The following is a 24,409-nucleotide window of genomic DNA, read 5'->3' as shown; positions in this document are numbered from 1 at the left end:
CTTGCAGTTTAATCATAAAACTAGTACTCCAATTAATCTCCAAACTGAGATAAAGCTAACCTATCTTGTTGCCTGCGAGCACAGAGCCTCAATGGCTCCAGGACCCTAAAGCAAAACAAGGGCTCTACACAAAAGTGAGAATGAGTGCTGCAACTACAGCCCCAATGAGGAAAATGCTGGCGACAAACTTCACCTCCACTCTTCACCAGGACACCTTCTTAGATACAGAAACACTTGTAAATCTCCACCTTTGTCTTCCATGAAAGTGATACCATGGTTGAAATGGCTATTGACTTGTCTCACACATCAAAGGTAATTTAATTTTGCAGGTCAGTCCAAAATGGATCTTTACCTAATTTGAGTCTGTTGAAATATATATGGATTTTTTGTTAAAGCTTTAACGAAAAAAATAAAAATCAATTGAGATGCTGAAAGCATTTATTCAATTTTCCTACAACAAAATACAGTATTACCTTGTTAAATGACTGAACGAACTTGCCACTCACCCCAAGAGATGCAAGGCACCTTGTTCCTTTTTTTAATTAGTCCCAACAAAGCTTATAACTGACTTCAGATGGGGTAACGGGTATTTAATACCCCAAACGAGTTTTCTAGCACGGTTTTTAAAAAAAACCCGAACAACAATGACCTGTTATATAACAGATTAAGGTCATTCTGATCCTAGCCCATTTACAGCTATTTTCAGGGCTTTTTTTTTTTAAGTGAAATAGTAAAATGAAAAATTGAGAATTAAAGAAAACAATTATTGTCCCAGGAACTTTGAATATTGTCATATGCATCCAGTAAATCATAATATCAACAACTATTTTATGGAAGGCTCCTCTGCTCACCCACTCTTTAGGGATCCCAGGATGATGGATTATTTTTGCACAGATTTAAGGAGTATATTCAAAGGATAGCTTTGAACCAAAAAGACCAAACCTGAACTGTCAACAGGGATCAGAAATAGATAAGCTGTCAGAAAAAAAATTGAAAGTTCATATAAAATAACAAAACTTGAGAGAGCTGAACTATTTGTCTATCTTCCTTACTGTGTGGGTTTGGTTTTGTTTCTTTTTTTAAAGGAACAAGCACACTGTAAATTAACTTAAGAGAACCAGGGAAGTAGGATCTTTCCCTCTCAAAGTGATTTGCATTCCTTATCAGAAACACCTGCCTTACTGGTTCAGTTCTATCTGCTTTCACATTTTAAAGCCTCTGTGAATGGACTGCCTGGAACCTCCCATGAGGATAACAGTCACAGTTCACCAAGCTGCAGCACTGTCAGAGCTCAGGATCCCAGTAACTAATTGCTGCATTTCATCTAACAGTGATCTGTCATGTAACAAGAAAGCTTTTCATGAGAAGAAAGCACTTCTACTTTGTAATGGAATTTAGAAGTAGCAAAGTGGATCTAATTCAGCATTCAGGTGGTCAGAACGCGCGCTGGTAATGTCATGCTTGTGGGTTTGATCCCACATGGACCACTCACTCAAGAGCTGGACTCGATGATGCTTGTGGGTCCCCGTCCAACCACAGAATATTCTATGATTCTGAATTTCCTTTTACATTTTGCTGTCTTCCATGATCTCCAAATGCACATGATGCTGTCATGCTTTATATAATCTTGATTTTTAATTATTGCACATAAGTGAACTGTAACATACTTCTCAGCTGTAGAAAAGACTTTCTGGCTTTCAATTCTGTATCTTGATTTGTTAAGTCAATAAAATTATATTGGAAATTTAGAGAGAGTAAAAGAGTTTTAGAAGTGTCTGAAATACTCAAATATGGCTATACTAAAACCATCCTTTACAAGTATTTTACTTACAAGTATTTTACAGAACCCAACATCCTATTATCATTAATTACTGAAAGCATATACCCTTGGACAGCATTTCTAGAGAGTTTTCCACCATAAAATGCAATGCCAAGATACTAATAAGAAACAAGGATATTGCAACTTAATTATCAGCAAGTGCTGGAAGACTCTTGGTAAAAAACATCAGAGCTCACAAGAATGCAAGGATGAACAACACTGTCACATGAGCAACCTGGCCTAGTGGAAGTGCCCCATGGCAGGGGGCTGGAACGAGATCATCTTTAAAATCCATTCCAGCGCAAGCCATTCTGGGATTCTGTGATCAAATGACAAGGAACTCTGCAGTCACAATGAGTAAGATTAAAATACACTGCCAAGTCTCAAACTTGCTTAAAGAACCAGCACTTCTGAACTTCTATGAAACCACTGGTTTGAACTCCCGATGACTGTTTCAGTCAACCACAAACTTGGCCCAAATTTGCCCCTGCTCTGCCTGTTGATGCATTCTTCAAATTTTACTAGGATTTATGGTGCATCTATTTGTAAACTTTTCAATCTAAAAGATCTTCCCCTCCTTACTGTATCATGCATTGTTTCCAACGGGTAGCCAGAGCCAAATATATCTTCTTTATAAAGATGAAATTCATAAGATAGGACTTGCATACTGTTGGGAAGATCTCTTTCTTGTGAAGAAGGTGTCTCTACAAAACTGTAGTTACTTCCAGAACCTGGCAGGTATTGAACCACTTCAGTTGTCTACTTTAGGCTTTTTTCTCTCATGTTCTATGTAAGTAACCTATTCAATCTGTAGGACATATAGGGACAGAGGTGAGGTTCAAATATTGGTAAGAAGAAATAATTTGCTGTCATTTTCTCAGGAAAACAGTCAAGTGGAGGGAAGATTGTAATTTTTACCCCAAAATGCAGCACTTGTGGCTAACTTAGCTTCCTGGAAATGAAACTGAATAGCTACAAGAACTCTTTGTAACAATTCGAAACCAAGAAACTCTAAACAGAAATGCTTGGATCCTTGAAGGGAAAAGGAAAAATTTGTGTGAGTCACAATTTAGTTTTAAGGAAATTATATTAGAAGATGAAATATTTATTTGAAGATTCTGAATCTCTGCTATCATAGCTTATTGAAAACAGTGAAGAACAGCCTATCTGGGAGACAAACCGCTTCTTGAATAAAAATTACACTGAATTAATTTCCATTGGATACAAAGGCTCCACAAAGTCTTCTGGGGAATTACAACAGATAGCCCTTCACTATAAATCAGATTATAAAAAAGCCAACATTTGTCTAAAACGTAAGTGTAATGAAATCTAGATGAACATGTATACAGTATTTTTCACGTCAACTGTTGCTCAAACACCAAATGGGGAAGAATGACTCAAGCCGGTGTAAAGGACAAGGTTAGAATTATGGGACACAAGTCTGTCTTCAAAATAAACAAAAGTTTCTTGGTGATGAAGATATACCAGCCTATTGGTTTTAAATCTTTGATAGACTGGTTCTATTTCTAGAATAGTTTTATAAAACCATCCATGACTTAAAGGTCTAGACTAGATTGAACAATCTTTCATGATATAGTCAGTGTTGACCACTTCACTTATCCTAAGTTTGATAAGGTGGGAACACTATTTTTAGCTAAAATACCCACTGGAACAGAGCAGAGCATGCAGCATTGCATGGACGACAAAAAGCCATTCTGTATTCATGGGCAGATATGCTAAGTGCTCTCCAAGTATACTCTCCTATCTTTAACTTCAATGATTCTAGAAATTGCTCAAAGCTAATAAAACAGGAGCAAGTATTTCCAGGTGAGACACAAATAAGTCATCACGACTGACTGAAAATTTCATAGTGAGATGACCTGGGTTACCGAAAGACAATGAAAGCTTCACCGTTACCTTTTTTACAGTCTTGTCAGGTTCAAGAGCAATATCTGGAATGTTGGCATCCACCATGAGGGAAAATAGATTCAATATCAAGTTGGAATACCTAAGCAGAAGAGCAAATGAGGTAAAGCACTTTGTAAACTGTACAAAAGACATTTTGTAAACAATTTAAGAAATCATCTTACAGTGAACTGCTAATGCTTCAGAGATCCCTTTTTAATACTTTAATTGAAAGTATTTATGTTAAAGAACATAAGATACTGACATTAACTATAAAAGTTTAACCTTCAGAATCTCTCAAACTGCCAAAAGTGAATAAAGTGCTCTGATTTTGTTACAATTTTCCAAAATTGTGAGAACATTTACTCAGAGACACATCAAATATAAACTGTGATATATTTTAAGTTTTAATGCCATTTTCTACCTCTGGTAGGACAAACACGCTAGAATACTGATTCAAAGGTTGTTTTTTATTAAGAAGTCATATAGCAGCATGATATATATTCAAAGAGATGAAGTCTTCATAATAACAGAAAAATTATTTTTCCAATCACTGCAAGGGCTTTTGACATAACAAGTTAAATATTTGACCAGATCCAAGTCATCAGTTGCTCAGTTAAGCTCCAATAATAGTGGTAGAACAGTACACTTAGGAAGTACAAATGTCATCTATAACCATTAAAAGAGACAAATCACGGAATAGTTTTCAGCTCTAAAATGGTGTTGGAAGCACTCATGACTATTTTTTCTAAAGAACACCATTTTGCCCTTGCAGAAAATTAGCTGTCAGTTGCTTTTTCAAAGCACAATTTTCAAGCTGTTCAACACAAACTGAAACTCCCCTTCCTCTGCAAAAAGATCTAGTTCCCTTTAAGACACAAAATATGTAACTGACTTCACCATGTGAAATATTGCTTTGGTAAGAGAACCAGGAGCTTCACAGATGACAGAAAATGAATTCTTAGCAGCAAAACTTGTTTATTAGGAAGCTGTTGAATATATATCAGCTGACAACCACAAGGAATACGAAGTATTTCAACTAAATGAAAGGTCTGCTTCATAGCTGTATTTTACAAAGTAAATATTGCTCAAAAAACCATCTCTCTAGAAAAGCTTAATTCCAACAAAAACTCTTGATGCTTAATTATTATCTGGAACAAACACTACCTAACATATTCCAATATAACTTTTAAGACATTATAACAAGAGCACCTAAAATCAATGGTTTGGCTAGAAATCTTCAGTGCCTAATTTCTTTCAGCAGTTCTGCTTCACTTTCCCAGGGTCAGGGGGCTAGAGTCAGGAAAATTACTTTTATGACAAATTAAAAGAAATGAGGTAAAGCTAACTCTACCATTTTGTTTCGGGTCTGGCTAAGAAATCTGGCAGTCAGTCAGGTTGCTCTGCTGCTAGAAACAGACACCACAGATTTTAATGAATTTTTCTTCTGCTTGCCTGAAACCAGCAAATCTCTTTTTAAACGCGCTTAAATGCTACAGGTACACACTCTCAAGTCTCTTCCTACATTATTGGTACTTTCTGTCAATAGCTTTCCCTTCAAACTGACCCAGAATCCAAAGTCTCAGAGTTCCTTTTGCTCTTCAACTGCCTAGAGGATAAGAGCTTACTACAGGATATCGAAGCTATTTATGTGATGGAGGTTTGTAAAAAAAGATTTTGAAGGTCTAGGCATCATTGTTAGATGCCAGTTAAGAGATGGTTCTGTTCCACACAATGAAGTCTTCTGATTCTTGATGCATACGATCATCTGAAGAACCTCATTTGGGGGGGAAAAAAAAAAAAAAAAAAAATCAAGAAAAAATAATTCTGAGGGGGAGTATGGAGTGGAAAAACCCCCTAAAAATTAAGGAAGAATTGCTCACTATATTATCGACAGGTCTGCCTTCTGCGCCTCCCCCCAGCATTTCTGTAACTCAGTAGTCAACTGCCATCCTTCTCACAGGCACCATCTTTGGCACATAAGCCATGAGGTTCACAGCTGGGGAACTGACAGGCCAAACTCATCTAAGAGGAGAGATTTTGCTGAATCACCTGAGTTAGGAGTCTGACTTGTAAAAAGCAAACACCTTTGTCAAGCGGGGGATATCACTCATCTTTGACATCTATGTTACAAAGGCCTGTGGAGTGGCTGACATCCATCCATGTCCAGAACAAACTCTGAACCAGGTTTTTCTAGTTTTGAGGAGGTTTAATTAAGTACCTACACCCAAACCTAAATCCTTCTCACATAATTCTTTGCTTTCCTCAAACTCAGTACAAATTAACTCACAAAATAAATGAGGATTCAGCTGCACTGAAGGTTGATTAACTTCTGGTTTGAACACGAGGTACTGTTAAAGAAATTCAACAAAAAACCTACTTCTACCTAGAAGAGGTCTCATATATCAAATAGAAACCCACATCAGACAAAAGGTCAAATTCTCATTGCTATGTTTTCTGAGAACAGCAACTTTTGTTTTCAAGGAGTTAGTATCTCAAATACCTGCTTGATCCTCAGCATTCTTTTATTTATTTTTTTTAATACTTACCAGCCCTTTGCATATAGATGTCCTAAACCAATCAAATATTTAGGCTGTTGACTTTGCAACACTCTACCAAATTTGAAGCTACAAACATCCACTGAAAAGACAAGGACAGGAATGTATACAGTTATCTGCAGTGCCAAACTAGGGCCCTGCTTATCTGGTCTAACTGAAAAATTCCTAAGTTTAAAATGCCTTAAGGATATTACTTTTCTTTCAGTGGAACATGGGATCCTCCACGACTCATTTTTCTTTTCAAGAGCATGTATACTCCCTAATCATTGTCATGGCACTGTTAGCTATAATAAATGACATTTATTCTTCCCAAAGTACTTTCTTGCAGTCCAAACTCAGTGAATACGGACCTGATCCCACTCAGCTTCACTTCTGCTCTTTCCTCTTCACCATCTAATCCCAACTTTTAGAAGACTATCCAGACTCTACACTGCCTAGCTACAACCCTTCCAAAGGAACAGCACAGCTTTCCACTTGTTGCCTACAGCGTTTCCATTCAGATCTGGACAGCACCCTCAATCCACTAAATTGAGAACAGACTGGGGAAGAACTCTGCTCCAGCCAGCTGGACAACCCCATCCACACAGAGAAAAAAATCTCAGCCCAAACTACTACTTCTGTCCCTAGTTACCTCCTACTCCTTTGCCCTTACCTATGCCCACTAACTCACACTGAACAGCAAACTTCTCACAGGACTAATGCAGGGGAACCCTTGGAAGGGATTCAGAGGGAACAAAACAATCTAGAGCCTCACTCTGGAAAAAACACTCTGAAATGCTGTGACAGGATTCTTTGCTGCAACAGATTACCCAGAGAGGGTGTAGAGATTCCCCTCAATGGAGGTATTCCAGAACCTTCTGAACATAACCCTGTGCCATGGGCTCTGGAATGACCCTGCTAAAGCAGGGAGGAAGGACAGATGACCCATTTTGTGATTCTGTGGAACCTGACGAAGATGTGTAAGCAGTGAATTGTTGGTGGAAATGAAATGCTGACATGCAGCTGGATTTAAATATCTTTAAACAGGCTCAGCAATTATAACGAAAGCATAAAAGCCTGCCGTAGCCCAAGTGAAGATACAAGTCCTCCTGACAGCCACAATTTGCCCTGAAACACATTCAGAATGCAGCACCTGCTCCTTCACTACAGCACTGCTGACAAATGCACACAACTGATTACTGTTGCTCAGAAAAGTAGAAAGCATCTCCCTAGCCCCTACTCACCAAGAAAATCCCCCAAACTAACTAAAAAACATACAATAATGATCATATGCCAAACTGCTTACAACCAGAAACAACGAACAAAACTATTCTTTCACTTGTAACTTTAAAATTCCTTACATTTTTTTTCACTATGGAACATCCATTCCACCAGGAATCCTGATACAACAAGATACAGTACTTGAAATATGTAGAGAACCGGTTATTCCCCATGGAAATAAAGAACTAAAATAAAGCACAGTCTGATGGAGATGACAGCGTTTGCTATCAGAAGTTATGATTTCACACTACTCGGCCAGAAAATGCGTCTGTGAGTGGGTTTCTGTCAATATGCAGAACTGCTAGAACTAAAGTGTTCCACATCCAATTATTCTTTTTTTCAACAAGTATTCTTAATTATTTTTAGTTCTATCTGCTTAAAGTAATAGTTACAGTAATTTTAATATTATCATACATTATCTTTGTTGAAAGCCTTAAGGATATGAATTCAGAAACATTTAAAAATATTTTCCTATTAAAGTGAACAAATACTGGAGATGCTAAAATTACAACTACAATTCCAGACATTAAAAATGAAACCATCTTGATTTACAGTTTAGTTGTATACCCAAATTACCACTATACTACACAGTTAATGACGATCTTTGTAGCAAATCATTACATAAATTAATTCAATGAATAATCTTTCACTGACACAACAGACGTTTCCACTGAAACAGCTAGGTTTAAACAATAAAAACAACTCAAGTATATGACAAATAAGAAATACAGCATTAAAAAACAGCTTTAAGCAAAGTTCAGAAGTTGGATTGTTCTCTGAAACCACAAATATTGCTTTCTGATAACATGACATGGTTTTTTCAAACTGTTGAATGGCTTTTTAACTCATTAATAATGTCAGTTTCTAGACCAACTCCTTAGTCTTCCTCCTCTTATCAAGTGGAGAACTACATGCAGCATTTTATTTTGTATCAGTGGCTGCTTTTCATATTACATATACTTTTCACATAGGCTTACCATATTTCCAAATTCTTACACATATTCAAAGGTTTACATTAGGTGATCTATGATCTTAAAGTGAAAATCTTTCCTCTTCATTGAAGACACGCTAAATGAAATGCCTGGACAGACCAGGAGTGCTTACCTGTGTTCTGTTCAAACAGAACAAGTATGAGCTACTTGGCTTAGAAAGTAGATGGGTAAGTAATACAGTCACTGCCAAAGAATGAAGCAGATTCCAAATTTAAAAGAGATCTGAGACCTACCAATCTGTTGATCCACAGACACAGAGTCTAAAGAGTTTTTAGCTGCCACAATTCTGGGTATTTAAAGAAATTTCTAACATGCTGGATTGTCACTACAAGTTGCTAATTTTTGTCCCACAGGAGCTGAACTGAACTAAGCATATGTGTGTGTCATCTCCAAGCCAAAGAATTTGATCATCACTAATTTGAACCGGAGGAGAATAGAGCAGCAAATAAGTAATGATTTAAATTAAAATGACAGTTCCTTCATCATCAATAATCACAGAATAAGAAGCTTAAGGGCAAAAACATACCCAAAATTAAATATAATTTAATATCCCACGTGAGTTATGAAATGAAGCTATTTAAGCTATTAAACAAGCAAAACTGGGAGCTTTAACTTGAGCAATTACATTCACTGTCCACATTACACCAACACTGTGATGTTTTCTTTCCTTTGTTTCATACAAATTCTTGTGTTCATGTTTAAACAAGCTTTGAATTTTCAACAGAAACATTTCAGCAATTCATTTACTCATCTCCTCTCCTGCTTTAGAGTGGCTCTAATGAGTTTTGGCACAAACCCAGTGCTGTTACCTGCGGAGGTGGAGAAAGGCTGTGTAGCACTGCTTACGGAACTCCTGGTACTGCTCACTCTGGGTGCCTCCCATGCCTTCCACCATCTCCTTGTTCAGCTTCATCGGGGGAGGAAGGGGCTTGGGGTCCCGGCCCAAAATATAACCAAAGTCAATGTGAAACAGTTTACCTGTAGAAGATGGAAAGGCAAACTCTGAACATAAGATCAGTTCTTGATGCAAAACTTAGAAAAATAAAATCATTAAGAAGATAGTAAGCAGCTCCCAGGAAGTTTTCTGTAAGGTTTATAACAGTAAATATTTTATATTCAGCTGTTAACTTGAAATGATGCTTTTAAAGAAGTAAAGTTGATTTCAAATTCATTAAGAGTACTAACAAGATCTGTTTTCCTGCTTTTTTGATTTTTATACATGTTGAGTATATTCACAAAGACTGAACCAATACTGAAACTGGTCAGTAGATATTTAAATGCACAGTTTACATAATAGATACTACTAATTCTTTGCACATTCTTTAGAATTTGTTAGCAAATTTAAATATTAATACTTAAAGCAATGCAACGTGTGTTTCCCATTTAGTTGCTGTGGTATGAAATACGGTAAATTTAACATACAACTAATATAACAAAGAGAAAGTAAGACTCATAATCCTATGAACAATCTTTCGAAGAACTGAACAACAAAAGACTTCAGTGCTATTTCAAAAGTCTTTGAGTTGTTCAAGTAGGGTCAAAAATGATCAGAAGTTTTGAAATACACTTAAGAAACATCACTACGACTCCAAATTTGAAACTGGCTCTCAAATCCACCAAAAAGTTTGTCATAGCCTTTTCAGTACTAAAATGAATTGCATCAATCACTGCCTTTCCCTCCTCAGTTCAACTGACTGCATTTAAAACACTTCTGCAGCATTAACTTGACAAAAACTTGTATATGCCTCCTGTCTTCAAATGCACAAGGCAACTGCCCTTCCTATCAAGAGCCTGCTGTGCTGCTCACCATAATGCTCATACATTTACTGGGGAAAATTCAGAGTGCTCTCTTTCAATATTACTCAACAATGCATGAGATGTTATCAGTGGCAAGATGAATAACTGAACTTCTCTTAGTAAACTTCAGTTTATGAGCAACTTCAAAAAACGTAAAATATTTGGATTAAATATTTTATAAATACAGAAAAATTATGTTAATAGAAATAAAAGTAGAACAATTCATAATTCTTAGGTGGCCACTTTCTTAGGAACAGTCTTGACTCAGTTAAGTGGAAAATATTCTCCATGTGAAGCAAAAAAAAAATCTTTGAAAGTGTTCTACTTCTGAAAATGTATTTTCAGTTTGGAATGTGTAATTTAAACAATGACTTGGGCCACACCAGAACTACATTACAAAAAGATGGTGAGACTTCAGATATGCATGCAGATAAAAGATAGAAGATCTTTTAAACAAGAAGGCAGAAAGTTATTAGCATGATTGTTATCTAGACAAACACAGACAGCAGAGAAGATACAGTCTTGTTTCAGAATTGTGCAACTGAACAGCATCACAGACAGGGGTGTATTTGCTATGGGTTATTTTAACCTGCAGCATTTGTATTCATTCTGAGATTTTCATAAGATTAGATTATTATTGGTGCTCTTGGAAAAAAATGGAGCAGTCATATTTTTCAGTTAATCACCCCTCTGACTCTTTCATTGAATAATAATGTAGTATGAATAGAAAAGGCTGCTTGAGATCTGTCATAAGCACTCTTCTTCAATCCAAGAAATGAATTCCACAACAGTCCAATTTCAAAGAGAGATCACAAGGATCCTGAACAAGAGGCAAAGTATTTGCTGATTGATAAATGCCACAACCATTACATTTTGCATAACTAACTGCTATAAAAAAGGCGCCTTCCTTCAATACATTTCTTCTGGGCTGGTAGAGGAGACTCTTTTAGAGCTCATTTTTGTACACCAACTTTTTGAAGCAACCACATATAGAACCCTTCCATCATTAAGCTAGAAAAAATCTTTAACTAAAAAGTTTTGGGGACCTGCTTTCTGTTCAGTTATTCAAACCTGCCACCTTGAAGAGTCAAGGGACAACATTTTGAATAAAACAGTAACTCTTATAGCAGTAAATATTTTTTTTTTTCAGTTTTCTTTGGAGATAGGGAATAAAAGATGATAATTAATAATTTACATTGGTAACAAAGACATCTAAAACATTCAAAAATATTTCAACAATTGAGTGATAGACACTTAGAAAGAGAGATGAGGCCAACCTGCATTAACATTATAGCTTTCCCAGCTGTACTTCAAAATTCAGCTGATTTTTAGGCTGACTCAAAAGCTATGTACAAGCTCATATTTAAATAAATATATATAAAACATTTAAAACCTGTGTACTAAACACAAACTTGACTAATTTTAATCCAGCTCCTGCAAGATCAATTAAGCCAGCACACCATGTTACAGAACAGGGACAAAAGGCTCTCCCTGGTGCCTGTCAAAAGCTGCTACACCAGGAGCAGCCCGAGGGAGCACACTGCAGGTCTAGAGATTTCCACAGAGAAACCTGACTCATGTTACCCTTGAGGACTTAACAGCTGAAAAGTAAAAAACAAGCCTGCTTTGGACAAATTAAATTGGCTAGTTCATTAGGAAAATTAGGTGATGCTTATATTCTTATTTATGTTAATAAATAATAAATTTATCAAGTTAACAAACTCAATGATTATAATTTTTTTAATACTAAGATAAAAAGCTTGCAAGTATATGAAGTGATCATCTCAAGTACCATTTCTATCAGGATGTAACACTGAATATTCCACTTTCATTATATTAATGAATGTGACAATTCTTACTGAGCATAAAACCAATTGCAAGAATAAGGGGACCTCTGGAGGACACCTGGCCCAGCCTCCTGGTTGAGCAGAGACACTCAGGTGCCTTAGCCAGGGCCATGTCCAGACAGTTCCTGAGTATCCCCAGGGACAGCCTCTCTACAACCTGTATCAGTTACCTCCCTGTGAGTAACAGGTCATACTCATATAATGGTACTTATACACAGTGAACACCTATCAGCCTTCATATGAACTTGGTGCCACACTACTTTTCCTAAAGGCTTTGAACTACTGTGTTTTACAAAGCAATTACATGTCCTGCCTTCAGTAACAGTGTGAGTGTCATAACACACACACTTCTATCTCTTAGACCATCACATTTTACCATGACCAAACTTCTTCAGATTTATTAAATCTTACTTTAAAGGGCTCCTAATCTTCAGACATTCCTATAAATTACAGACAAAACTGGACCTCTGCTTTAATACTGCTAAATGACTGCTAAATCATAAAGGTGAGGGTTTTTTTTGTTTCAGTCATGATTTAAACTAAAACCAGGAGTTACTTAAGGCAACAGGTGAAACAGATCTCATCTTTTAAAACACTGCACTAGAAATCATCCTGCACTCCCCATTTATTTTACTGTAGAAAAAGCAAGACACAAGGCATTTACTGACTTTAAGAGAATGAGAAGCTTCCAGGACTAAACAGCATGGACATATAAAATCATTTAAATCAAAATCTAAAAGCTGATACTGTTGGGTACTTTTGAGCTTTTTTTTTTTTAATTATTTTATTCTATGAGTTTGACTACCTCTTTCCACTCGCCACCTGGTTTTCTAACATAGGGAATAAAGAGGACAGGCCACTGGTTATTTCAAGGAAATGGCACGAAACATGGAAGTTACTCTGACTACCAGTCAGGGCATCAGGGATTTCAAAGTCCATCTGACTTCCTTTCAGCCTTGAGAGTGATCCTTGATTAAGTGAACCATGGACCTGTAAAGACTAAAAATTGATACCTGGTGCTTGCAACAGCCAGTAACACCTGTCTGCATGTGGAGAGGGTGATTTGTCCATCACTTTCACTGTTAATACCTAGATTTTAATACAGGAGAAACTTCCTATAGAGCAGCACAGCAATTGTTTCATTTTGCTAGGAAAAACTACTGAAAACCAGACAGAACTCTGAAAACCTTAAACAAAATGCAGATAACAAAGCAAATTAGATGCAATTACTGAAATAAAGTAATTCTGGTGGCAGTTGTCTCTTAACAGTAAAAAAGCAAATTATTTCAAACTACTGTGTTCCCATTGTTAGGGAAGAACAAAAAAAAACCCCAACAAACTGAAACACAAAACCCTCCAGAATTTCACTATTTTTTCTGTAACCCTCAAGCACCACTATTATTTTAACTTGGCCTATATAAAAAATGTACAGTTTAGTGATTATTTTAACTGAATTCCTATTTTAAATTTGAAGCAATAGGATAAAAACTCCTCTGATGAAAATGACTGGATGGATGGGGTGTTTTTCTGGCTTTCCCAGGAAATTCTGATGCTACTGTCAAAATTTCTCTTTTGCTAACAGAGCATTGGCATGATGAAAAAATCAGAATGCCTAATTTATTGTGATAATTTTCATCAGCAGCATCTTACAACTTTTCCAAGAGTACACAACAATGAAAGTAATGTGAATTTTTAAGAACTTATTCAGGATAGAGGTTTCAAAGTCAGTATGCAGCAACAGATGGACGTAAAGTTTATCACTGTCACCCATGTAACTGGTAAGAGCCCAGCTTGTCTTAAGCATTACATATAACCCACCTCTCTCCCCCAAGCTGTCCATTCTCAAAATGCCTTCCATTCAGGCATATTATAAGAAAAAAAAAAGTCTGATATATATGTTCCTAGATGACAAATGCTGTTCAAGCTACCTGGAAGAGAAAGTGTTTTAGCAGATCAAAAGCTAAAAGGTTATGTTCTTCTTGCAATAAGCACCATAGAAAATGGAATTCCAGAGAGAAATCTGAAGGACAAAAGTATGCATTAGTTTTCATTTTTTTAAAAATAAGGATGTCCCTCTATCAAGACTAGTAACATATAAAAAAATCTTTAAAAATTGTATTTTACATACTACAGTATTTTGTAACATTAATAAATATATTTAACAATGTACTTGTCTAAGTACTGATACAGAGTGAATGTTTGAATCCTACAGGTTTTCCATTTCTACCATCTTCAGACCTGCTCTGGGATAGATTTTTTTGACTGAAAAACAGGAAGTACAAACACATGGTGTCATTTTATATATGAATCTGTTCAGGTCCTTGCTGTTTTACCTGACAACGCTCTCTAAGCAAGACTGAAGAATAAATGTGGTGTCAACTGGTGTACTTCACACTGAAGAAAAACCACACTTCTACCTCTAAGGATTAGAAGACAGCCCAGTTCTTTCATCTATTTACACGATGCCAAAAGCAAATGTGGTTTTCAAGTTCTGAGCACCCAGTCTTTGACCTGCTCTTAGATATCAATAACCTCATTTTATCCATGTAGCAATTTTCCCTCCTGGTACAGAGCAATTTCAAGTGTACGGCTCAGATCAAAACCCCTGTACTTTGGGAACTCATACTGGGAACTTGAATTTTCATGCAGGTGACCAAAGGTTACTGAAAGATAAGCTGGCCATCACTAGGGTGAGAGTAAGCATACAAAGTCACTGCTACTCAAGAAACCCATTTGAATGTCTAGGATATCCTAAAATATCTACACATAGCCTGGACCTTTGTGAAAACTTATGGACCTTTGCATGTTTATAAAGCAAGTTGAAATTATTAAGATACTCTAATGGGACAGGAGACTTCACTTATCTATGAAAGTTGAAATACTTTCTAACTCTACTTATGACTGTACTAACTGCCTTGCATTTACAAAAGGCTTAGCAGATGTGAAGACATCCGTATCTGGGTATTTTGTTAGTACCTAGATGCTGACTCTACAATCAAATCAGAGAACATAAGAACTGTAGAACAAAGCGTTTTCAGGGGAAGGCATGGCATAATTGCAATATACTAGCCCTGTGGATATTCCATGGAAGTTAACTGAACATGCTATACCTCGTATATCACAATCCAGTTTCACAACCAGCGAGATCTTCCTTCCAAGGCAAGTAAAGGAACATTAGCTGTTAAACCAGATGCCAGCTTCAATAAATAAATCAGTCTGTAATCCTAAAAGGAGGCACTGATGTTGCCTAAACCTGGGCACAGAGCTGAAAAATAGTGTCTTGTTATTTACAAGTCACAGTAGTATCTGCTACAGATTTGGAAACAAGATTTTAAAACACAGAGCAATTGATAATGCATTTTGTCTCCAGGAGAAGTAGAATGTTCAAAGTTTTCAGAGAAAATAAATATCCCTATCATGCAATACTTACTATGTAATGTGACCTTTAGGTTACCAGCCAAAGCACATTTATGAAACTGATACAAGTATTTTCTGTAATTTTTAACATTACTGACAGATAAGGATGTTTTGACTGAAGGTTCCCCACATCTCTTTCCAAACACACTTTTACAGCTGTCCTTGAAGTATAATGACACAGCACTTAAAAATCTGAAAATCTAGATGTCTTGTTTAAGACTACTACTACAAAAAAAGTCACTCGATTTCTAGAACTATAGGCATAAAAGAGTAATGAAGGACAGCAGAAATTATTTAATTAGATAACTGACATCTCATGCAAAAAAATTTCTAATGTGTAGGAAAAAATTTGTTTCTATGAACTTCAGTATCCATTGCTTAATATTTAAATTATACTGTATCTAGTATAAGCACAGACATCTGTATGTTACGAGGTGATGCACCAGTTCTGTTGGAAGGAGTCTTAAGAGATGTGGCTACATTCACCGAACTGAAATGTTGAGCCAAATAAAATGTAATCATATACAAGAAATATGTGAACCCACAGGTGGTACCCAGCATTCTTTAGCCTACTGGAAACCTTCAATTCATTAAATAAGTATCATCAAGAAAGCATGTATATAGAGACATATAATTTTGAAGGAGGTACTTGGAGCATGATTCTTTAACAATGAAATTAGCTTTTTCCAACTTAAGGCTAAAGGATTCTCAGTAGCAAGAAGCAAGCCTTGGTAGCAAGTCTTTGTTGTACTTGGAACATAGGGAACATTACAATTTCTCTTGATAGCTCACGACAGCTCTCAGTTTGTGACAGAGCACAGGTTTTCAGACTTGGAATGTACCATGGATCTGCACTGCCCTCTGCTGTACTCCCCAAATTCTTCCAGCAAAGCAACTGCGCTGTACTTCTTAACACAGACAGGTAAGACGCACTTTACCCCAAATCAAAACACTAAGCTATTACTCTCGGCACGCAAGCAGAGCCTACTATGAAAAGATTTATATTCACCACCACAGATAAATGAGACCTCTCAAGACAGATCTTTAAATGACTGTTTCTATATTTTCAAACAGCTAAGGTAAAACACCCATGCTTTAGTTGTTCCCCCATGAGCTTAGAGCAAGACCTTTTACCCTAATCACGGCCAGTTGTTAATCTTTTGCTCTTTCAGACAGACTATCACGGTGAAAAGCAGTATATGCTTCAGCTTTACCTGTAACTAACAAACATTCCATGTGGATGGTCTCTTTTTCCAAATAACATTTTTTATTTAAATGTTTCTCATTCAATAAATGTTTCGCTTCATAATAAACACTTAACCACAACTCTTAATTCTCCACCACTATGTAATGAAGGTATTCAAGCAATCAGAACTCCTAGGGAAGCGGTAGTTCAAAAGTAAGCAAGCAAGTAAAAATAAGCCGAACAAAAATTCAAAAAGACATTCCCCTATAAGAATTGTTATTTGTCAAAACTTTGTGAAGCTCATGCAGCTACACATGAACTCATTTTCAATGAAAACACTTGAAATTCCCTCTATCCCAAAACAGTGATTATAATAGTTGAAGTAGCTTTATTTTCACATCCTTCATTTCCTCTAGTTAAGAAATCATCTTCTTCTTAACACACTGGAGCAAATATTACCTTAAATGAGACAATATAACTTACATTTTAAAATATAATCTAATCTGCAGTACTCAGTGGGTTATATTCACAAGGAAAATGCAACACATTAGAAATTAAACAACTGTGGATATAAAATTATACTGCTAAAAAGAATTACCTGTTTTTGTTAGCAACAGATTATCCAGATGTCTATCTCCAACTCCAAGGATGTAAGTAATCACACAATAACCAGCTGTAACAAGTAAATTGTAAACATCAATATAAGTACCTTTCTTGGAGAGCAACAAGTTCCACACAATTAACAGCAGCATATTACATTATCTTAGCTCTAGTTTACTAGCAATAAATATACCACAGAGACTTGGGGCAGGAGTGGTGCTGGTGAAGAATAATCAAGATTATCAGCACTATGAAGAATATTTGAAGTAATAAAACTCTGAAACTTATTCTGTACTGCCTAGATTTTAATTTCTTACTATACAATTACCTAATTACTTACTATACAATTACTTACTATACAATTACATACCTAACCCTAAAAGACTAAATTCTTTCAATATTGGGATTAAGGTACTTCAAACAAAGGTGAAATATTGTGAGCAAAGTGAATGTATATGTTCTGAACTGAAGATATTTTAAGGCCACTGTAAACAGGCAACAGGCATTGATATGAGCCTGGATATACATGTCAGCAGCATTCACAAGATCAGCAGTGACAAAGAGCAAACTGTTTTAATTGTTGCTTTTACCCACTAACCAGAAGAGCTTGAAGCAGCTCTGAAGAGTGCACCATCAGAAAGAGAAAGGCAAAGGAAAAGATATTGTGGACTCACCCCTGAATAATCTTTTTTTTTTTTTTTTTGTTAGAATGGAAGTCTTTTTTAATTTTATAGACAGCAAATGTGGTATTTTAACATGGCCATCAGTATACTGAACATGAACTACACTACCATTTTTCCTTGTCATACAAATGTAACCACAGCCCCCAAAACACCTTATATTTTCAAAACCAATTAGAATTTTGATACAGATGATTTATCATTATCTAAATGCTTAACATGTCCCTGCATTCTGAAGACCCCAACTCACAATGCAGAGTGGGCAGAGGTAAGATTATTGCTAGAAGCAGAGAGTATTTAACTCATACTCTCCTTCAAGAACCACAAAGAGCAGGCTTGTGTGTAACATGCCAGGCTCAAAATTATTCTTTTCACAGGACTTCTGACAGCAAGCACATGCACAGTGCCCTGTCTGCAGTCACCTAAACTGAAATATCTTAACACCTCATCCACCTCAGACTTCACCTAAGAAGTTACCAGCTGCTAGACTGTAACTCACCACAGCTCTTAACATACGTGTCCATCACTTCTGCGCTGATTCCATGAGGGCCAGTCTCACTAGGGGCATGTTTCCTGAAGAAGTTCTGGGGAGAATGCCATGAAGATATTTATTTATTCCATTAGTTACTTCATACACACATGATATGAAACTGGGTCTTTAGAAAAAAACAATACTTAAATCAAGACCACACATGGCCCTTATTACAATCTGTTAAACTAACAACCACCCCCAAAACACCTAGCAAGATCTAATTTAATATCACTTTATTTATATTCTGTCTCAATCATCACATTCTTATACTTGACACAGAAATTGAAAAGCAGTTTCCTTTAGTAAGTGTTTCAGAAAATTAACAGTGAACTGAAAAGTAACTGATCAGTAACTATGAGTGACAATACTTCCAAAGCAAACTGTTTAGGTCATATCAACAAAAACTAAAACAGGATTAACAGTCCTGCTTTATAACTACATTTGGGCAACATGCTCTTACAGGGTTTACCATCCTTATATATCTCCCTATTCCTCAATAAAACCAACTGCTGCTACTGAGTTTAGAAAGAAAATAAGCCTAAGTCATCAAATGGAAAACTCAAATTTCCTGTGAAATGTAGACAGGGCAAAACAATCCTCCCATCAGCCGTAAGAAAACTCTTAACCTTCTTGATTAAAAGAAAACTCAATTATATCCAAGCCTAAGGAAAGTTTCTTCCAGTAAGCAAAATCTAAGGAAGCACTCTAAGAGGAACATGGTAGTCCCCTGAATGGTAAGTGACTAAAATCATAATGAAAAATTAAGACAATTATGTCTATGAACTTCTAAAACATGAACTTTAATTTTAAGGTTGTTGATAAAAGGTAAGTAACATTGAAACAACAAAACACCTTTTCTTTCCTGCAGGTGTGCGTTTTACCAGGCAGTACTGGACTAATTGCTTTAAATCTTTTAGTAATTAATATTTATATACAGTGCTCATCTTTACTAGAACAGCTGTGAAATCCAAAATGAACATTCATAAAGAGTGAACCAAACTTCCACAATACCTAAAAGTGTTCAATTACTTTTCATTTCCTTGGCCTACAATGCCCAGCTATATTAATCATGCCCCAGCACAGGAAATCTCATTCTTTTGGCACATTACTTAGATTAATAATTCTTCACAGGAATATTGCTCCTTATGTCAGCACAGCAACTGAAACAATAGGGTACCTATTTCCAGTCATAATATGATGCCTTAAGTAATTGAAAAATAACAGTTTCACAGGCATTTCTAAACATACTATTTTATAAAAACATGTAATGGACTGAATCATGAATCGTACACTTCCAAGATTACAAAGGATTGTCAAGAAAGCACTTTACTGTCTGTGAGATTATTGACTGCGCAGATGTACCTTATCACAACCTCTGTGGAATCGAAAGATAAAAAAACAACTTAAGCAACTTGATGCTGGTCATTGACCAGTGATAAGCATTACTGTGGTAAGTGTTTGGTAAACTTATTTGTTAAGAAAATGATAATGAAAAATGATAAACAATTTAAATCTTCATATTTTTAACAGATATAGTTCACAGGAGCTGCAGCTAGTTTGCTTTGGCTCACAGTTACTGAGCTACAAATACAAACTTCAGTACCATCCACAAAAAAGAAAAAAATTACCATGAAAAATCAAATCCAAATAAATATGCTCTATTTTCATTAAAAAACCTATCAGCTACTCACCTCATATAGCAATTTGGTATGTTTTTATCCAGCTGTGTGCTGGATATGTTTGGTATGTTTTACCTAGCTTGTGTGCTGTGCTTGAAACCAGTAAGTTTTGTGTGCTACTATTTAGTTATGTGTCTCCACTCAACTCCATGAGAATTAAGAAAATCTGCTAACAAAACCAAGTTACAGCACCTATACATCCACTTTTGCAGGAAAACAAGCTTCAGAAACTATATTAATGAATTATTTAGTTGTTTCATCCAAAAAATTAAAAAATTAATCAAAATTAATTTTGACAATGTCAAAAGTAATGAATGAAAGACAAACATTCTGAAAACATGCAGAAAAACGTGTCAGGTGTATTCCACTCATCATTATGACAACGCTGGGATTTCAATATCATAACTAAACTCCATTGTAATTTATTTAAATAGTGCTACTTTCAGAACATGAGACACTCAAGTGAGCATTTATGTACACCCTTTTAAAGTTAAACATCTGCTGTAATAACCCCAAATGTTTCCAGCTGTAATATGTCTTCTAACAGACCAAAGAATCACCTGAGAGACCGAAAGAATTTTGCACAAGATCTAAGCCTTCAGCTCACACTGTTTGATCAGAAGACAATTTACAACTCCCCCATCACCTACCTGTATAGTTTCCTCAGTAGCAAGAACTTCTGCAACTGGTACTGACGGAATAAACTGCATGAAACCTGTGACAGAAAACAGCCAACTTTCAAGCTACTCTGTAATACATGTTTATGAATGGACAGAACTAATACACAGTCATTCCACTGCTTCTCATAGGCAAAAAAACCTCACTTTTTTCCCATGTTCCAATCTCCTGCTTTCAGTATTTTTAAAACAACTTGTCATTAACACCAAATTAACTTGCAAAAGGTGTGTTGTTACAAATTTTCAGGATAAGAGATGATTAAAGTAAATTGAAGGCTTTCCTAAATATTTATCCAGAATGTATCCAAAAGCAGCTAAGTTTGATTTTTTTTTTCTCCTCCATTTCATGCATGCAAAGATCTCTAAATAAGAGTGTTAAGTTATTTGTTCATGATCACACAGAAAGCCAGCAGCAAAGATTGATAACTACATTGTCACATACTCCTAAATCCAGACCAGGCTCCTTTTATGAAAATGTTTGAGTCACCTATGGAATAGGTGTGGTGCCTCAGACTGTTTACTTCCATGGCTTACACTGTAACAAGAGTTTTTACACACTAAGAACACAGGGAAGATATTCTTCTCCATACTGTATTTCTAGGAAATAAACGTATTCATACCATGTTTCGTACTAGTTGCCAGCACTTTATAGGGCGTCAACTTCAAATCCAGATTCTCTTTCCTTAACAGCTGGAAAAAAGCAATATACAAAGGCGAAGATGAATTCAACAGAAAGGCAGATTCTATTACTAAAAGGATGTGTACAGGACATTGATCTCCACTGTTATTCACTGAAACTGATAATGAGTGAAAGCCTGTTTGGCAATTCTTTTTTTTTTTTTTTTTTCCTTAATCTACACAGGGTAATTGTATGTCTATAAAGAAAAGAAAAAAGCCACCAAGATCTGAGAACTCTGGAACATATTAGCAATATAAGCTGCATTAACACAGTTTAACAGTCTTGCTTTTGACACGGAAAATCAAGAAAACAGGACGACAAAGATGTCAACTGATAAATCTCACCTTATCCATGAGTGAAATAATCTGAAGAATAAGTTGATCTTGACGTAAATCATCACCATGCTTAAAAATTACAGGATATTTGCCTCCATCTTCTGTCTTGAAGAACAACTGAGCAGGCATTAAGGCACTCTGGAAAAAGAAATATTCTACTAAGCTGGTTCACAGCAGTGCTCATATTAACACATTGCTACAATGGAGCTCAGAAATGCAAGTATTTGCATTGTATTTGTGCTGCCTCAGCTGTTAAGGGAGTACCATTTCCACTCACCAAAAGTGTAACTGTATTTTAAAAAGAGAAATACCTTAATGCTTTTGTTCCTTTTTTATCAAGGATACATTCTCCCCTCCTGCACCACCACAGTAGCAGAAGAGGAAAGGACAGAAGTATTAATTTTTTTTTCTGCGTGCATGTAATTACAATCAACAAAGAAGTACCATGCAAAAGGTCACAACGAAACAAATTTAAACTGATCAGATCAAAAAGAGACACAGTTATAGGATAAGGAAGAAAGAACTCCTAGGGGCAAGTCATCTTAAACAATTAATTGCTTCCTTAATCTATGTAGCAAAAGCAAAAATGGCTTTTTACCTTATTGTTTGAGAAAGCCCATTTAATTGTTTGCAATTTTTCTGCATAAAATGGGTCAAAGGGGATCAATTACCTACATGAATGATACAATCTATTGCAACTGACCCAGTCACTTCCCTCCAAAGCAAACCAAACAAAAATAATTGAGGATACAGAGTTTAATATTGAGCAGTTGGATTAGATTTTCATACCGGTATTCCAAAATTATTACATTCCATAATTAAAGGCAAAATTATTCTTTACATAGACCTACAAAAGCTAATGTGATGTCCAAGAGCACCAAAAATTAATAATTCTTCCCTTTTTAAGTCTGTTTGGTTTTTATGCCATAGGCTAGAATGAGATATTAAATGGAACTATGTGAGCTTTCAGAATCAGGAGAAGAAAAAAATCTGATTTTGAAACAAATTACTTCTCACGTTTTTGGTCCTACATTTTTGCATAGTTACAGAAGACCAATATGTAAAAGACTGCCTTGAATTTGTCCTGAGGAACTTCAGCTATTATTATTGATAGGAAACATTCAGTTGCTGTTCCAGCAATCTTTTTGTCCACATTCTTTCCCCAGCTCTTAAATCATACTCGCACAAAACGATGACTCGAGTTTGCAAAAGTTTGCTTTCCTGACAAAATCTTTTCAATGTTGCCTCCAACCAAAGGTGCAAGAGCATGCAACTGCAGAAGCCTATCCTTCAAATGGACTATAACTTGGTATAGAGAGATGCAAGCTAAAACTGGTAGAAAACTATGCAAAAAAGATTCACCTCTGATTTTAAGTAAACTCAAATTATAACACAGTCAAATTATAATAAGCAGCCTTATGAAGCTACTGCACATAATAAATTCAGGACCTATCAGAGATGACAGATTAACACTGGCTGTCACAGCAGCCTGTATGAATTTTTTAGCTGGCGAAGTCCTCCTGGATGTAGGAGTGACTGGTACGGCAAATTTTGGTCATCTTAAAATTAGACTGCCGTCACCTACAGGAACTGAACACAAAGTTATAAAAAGGTCCAACACCACTGAGCATAGCTAATAACTTACACTGCAAACATTAACTTACATTTCAAGCAGTAAAATAAACAAAATAACCACAGCCCTTTCAACACTACATCAGCTGTTTTATGGTCACAAGCAGCTGCTACAGTTTGGTTTAAGGATTTACCAATCATGGGGCCACAGGATTTACCTGTCAACTCACTTCAACTGCATAAAATGGACCACCTTAGTGCTTTCCACTCTCTATGAACTTAAGCTTTATTTAGCAATGGAACAGACCCACAGATCTAAATGAGACACAGCACACCTGCCTTGATTTGCATGATTTTGATCTTAAAGCGGTACTCCTGTTGAACACAGGAACAAAATTCAGGGAAATTCTGAACTTCATAATCTGCATCACTCTTATAAAAGCTGCTTTAAAGTTAAAAACTTTAAACTGAAAAACAAAATAAGGAGTTGTTTAACCACTTTAAGAGCATGCTACAGTTGCATTTTGCCTTGACTATTTCTGTCCCTTTAAATATTTCAACTGATGTTTCTAAGCTCAGTGCTCACAAGATTTGTTTGTATTTCAGCTATTCAGAAGATCTCATTTACCTTGAAGAGTGTAGCTTTTTCAGGGATTATTCCTTTAATTTTCACCTGAGGTTCCAGAGGAAGTGGAATAAGTTCCATATCTGCTAAATTCATCTTTTCATTATCAGCTAACAATGCCTGAAGCCTCTCATTCTACAAGAATGAAAATTTGTTTAAGAAAAAAACCCACAAAACATAAAATACATATTAGGTATATATAAAGTCCATAAACAAAGGATGCATTACTAACAAATATTCAATTCTTTA

At 35.9% G+C, this 24,409-nt stretch overlaps 1 protein-coding gene across 4 annotated transcripts in view; it reads right to left on the bottom strand.

Annotated features, from left to right (window-relative positions):
• PIK3C3 (phosphatidylinositol 3-kinase catalytic subunit type 3) overlaps positions 1 to 24,409 on the bottom strand; it is a 67,019-nt gene that overhangs the window by 13,577 nt on the left and 29,033 nt on the right. For all 4 annotated transcript variants that reach the window (XM_042028766.1, XM_042028764.1, XM_042028767.1 and 1 more), the window contains 8 exons: positions 24,164 to 24,295; positions 21,973 to 22,101; positions 21,570 to 21,639; positions 20,923 to 20,987; positions 18,561 to 18,645; positions 17,380 to 17,454; positions 9,344 to 9,512; positions 3,737 to 3,827 (listed from right to left, as the gene is read on the bottom strand). In XM_042028766.1, coding sequence (XP_041884700.1) covers positions 3,737 to 3,827; positions 9,344 to 9,512; positions 17,380 to 17,454; positions 18,561 to 18,645; positions 20,923 to 20,987; positions 21,570 to 21,639; positions 21,973 to 22,101; positions 24,164 to 24,295 — 816 coding nt within the window. The remainder of the gene's footprint in view (positions 1 to 3,736; positions 3,828 to 9,343; positions 9,513 to 17,379; positions 17,455 to 18,560; positions 18,646 to 20,922; positions 20,988 to 21,569; positions 21,640 to 21,972; positions 22,102 to 24,163; positions 24,296 to 24,409) is intronic.

This window comes from Corvus kubaryi, unplaced genomic scaffold (genome assembly GCF_017639235.1).
Source record: "Corvus kubaryi isolate FWS band 111438036 unplaced genomic scaffold, C.kubaryi_AGA036_p1.0 37308, whole genome shotgun sequence".
Classification (NCBI taxonomy): domain Eukaryota; kingdom Metazoa; phylum Chordata; class Aves; order Passeriformes; family Corvidae; genus Corvus; species Corvus kubaryi.
This window is presented reverse-complemented; position numbering and strand designations above follow the sequence as displayed.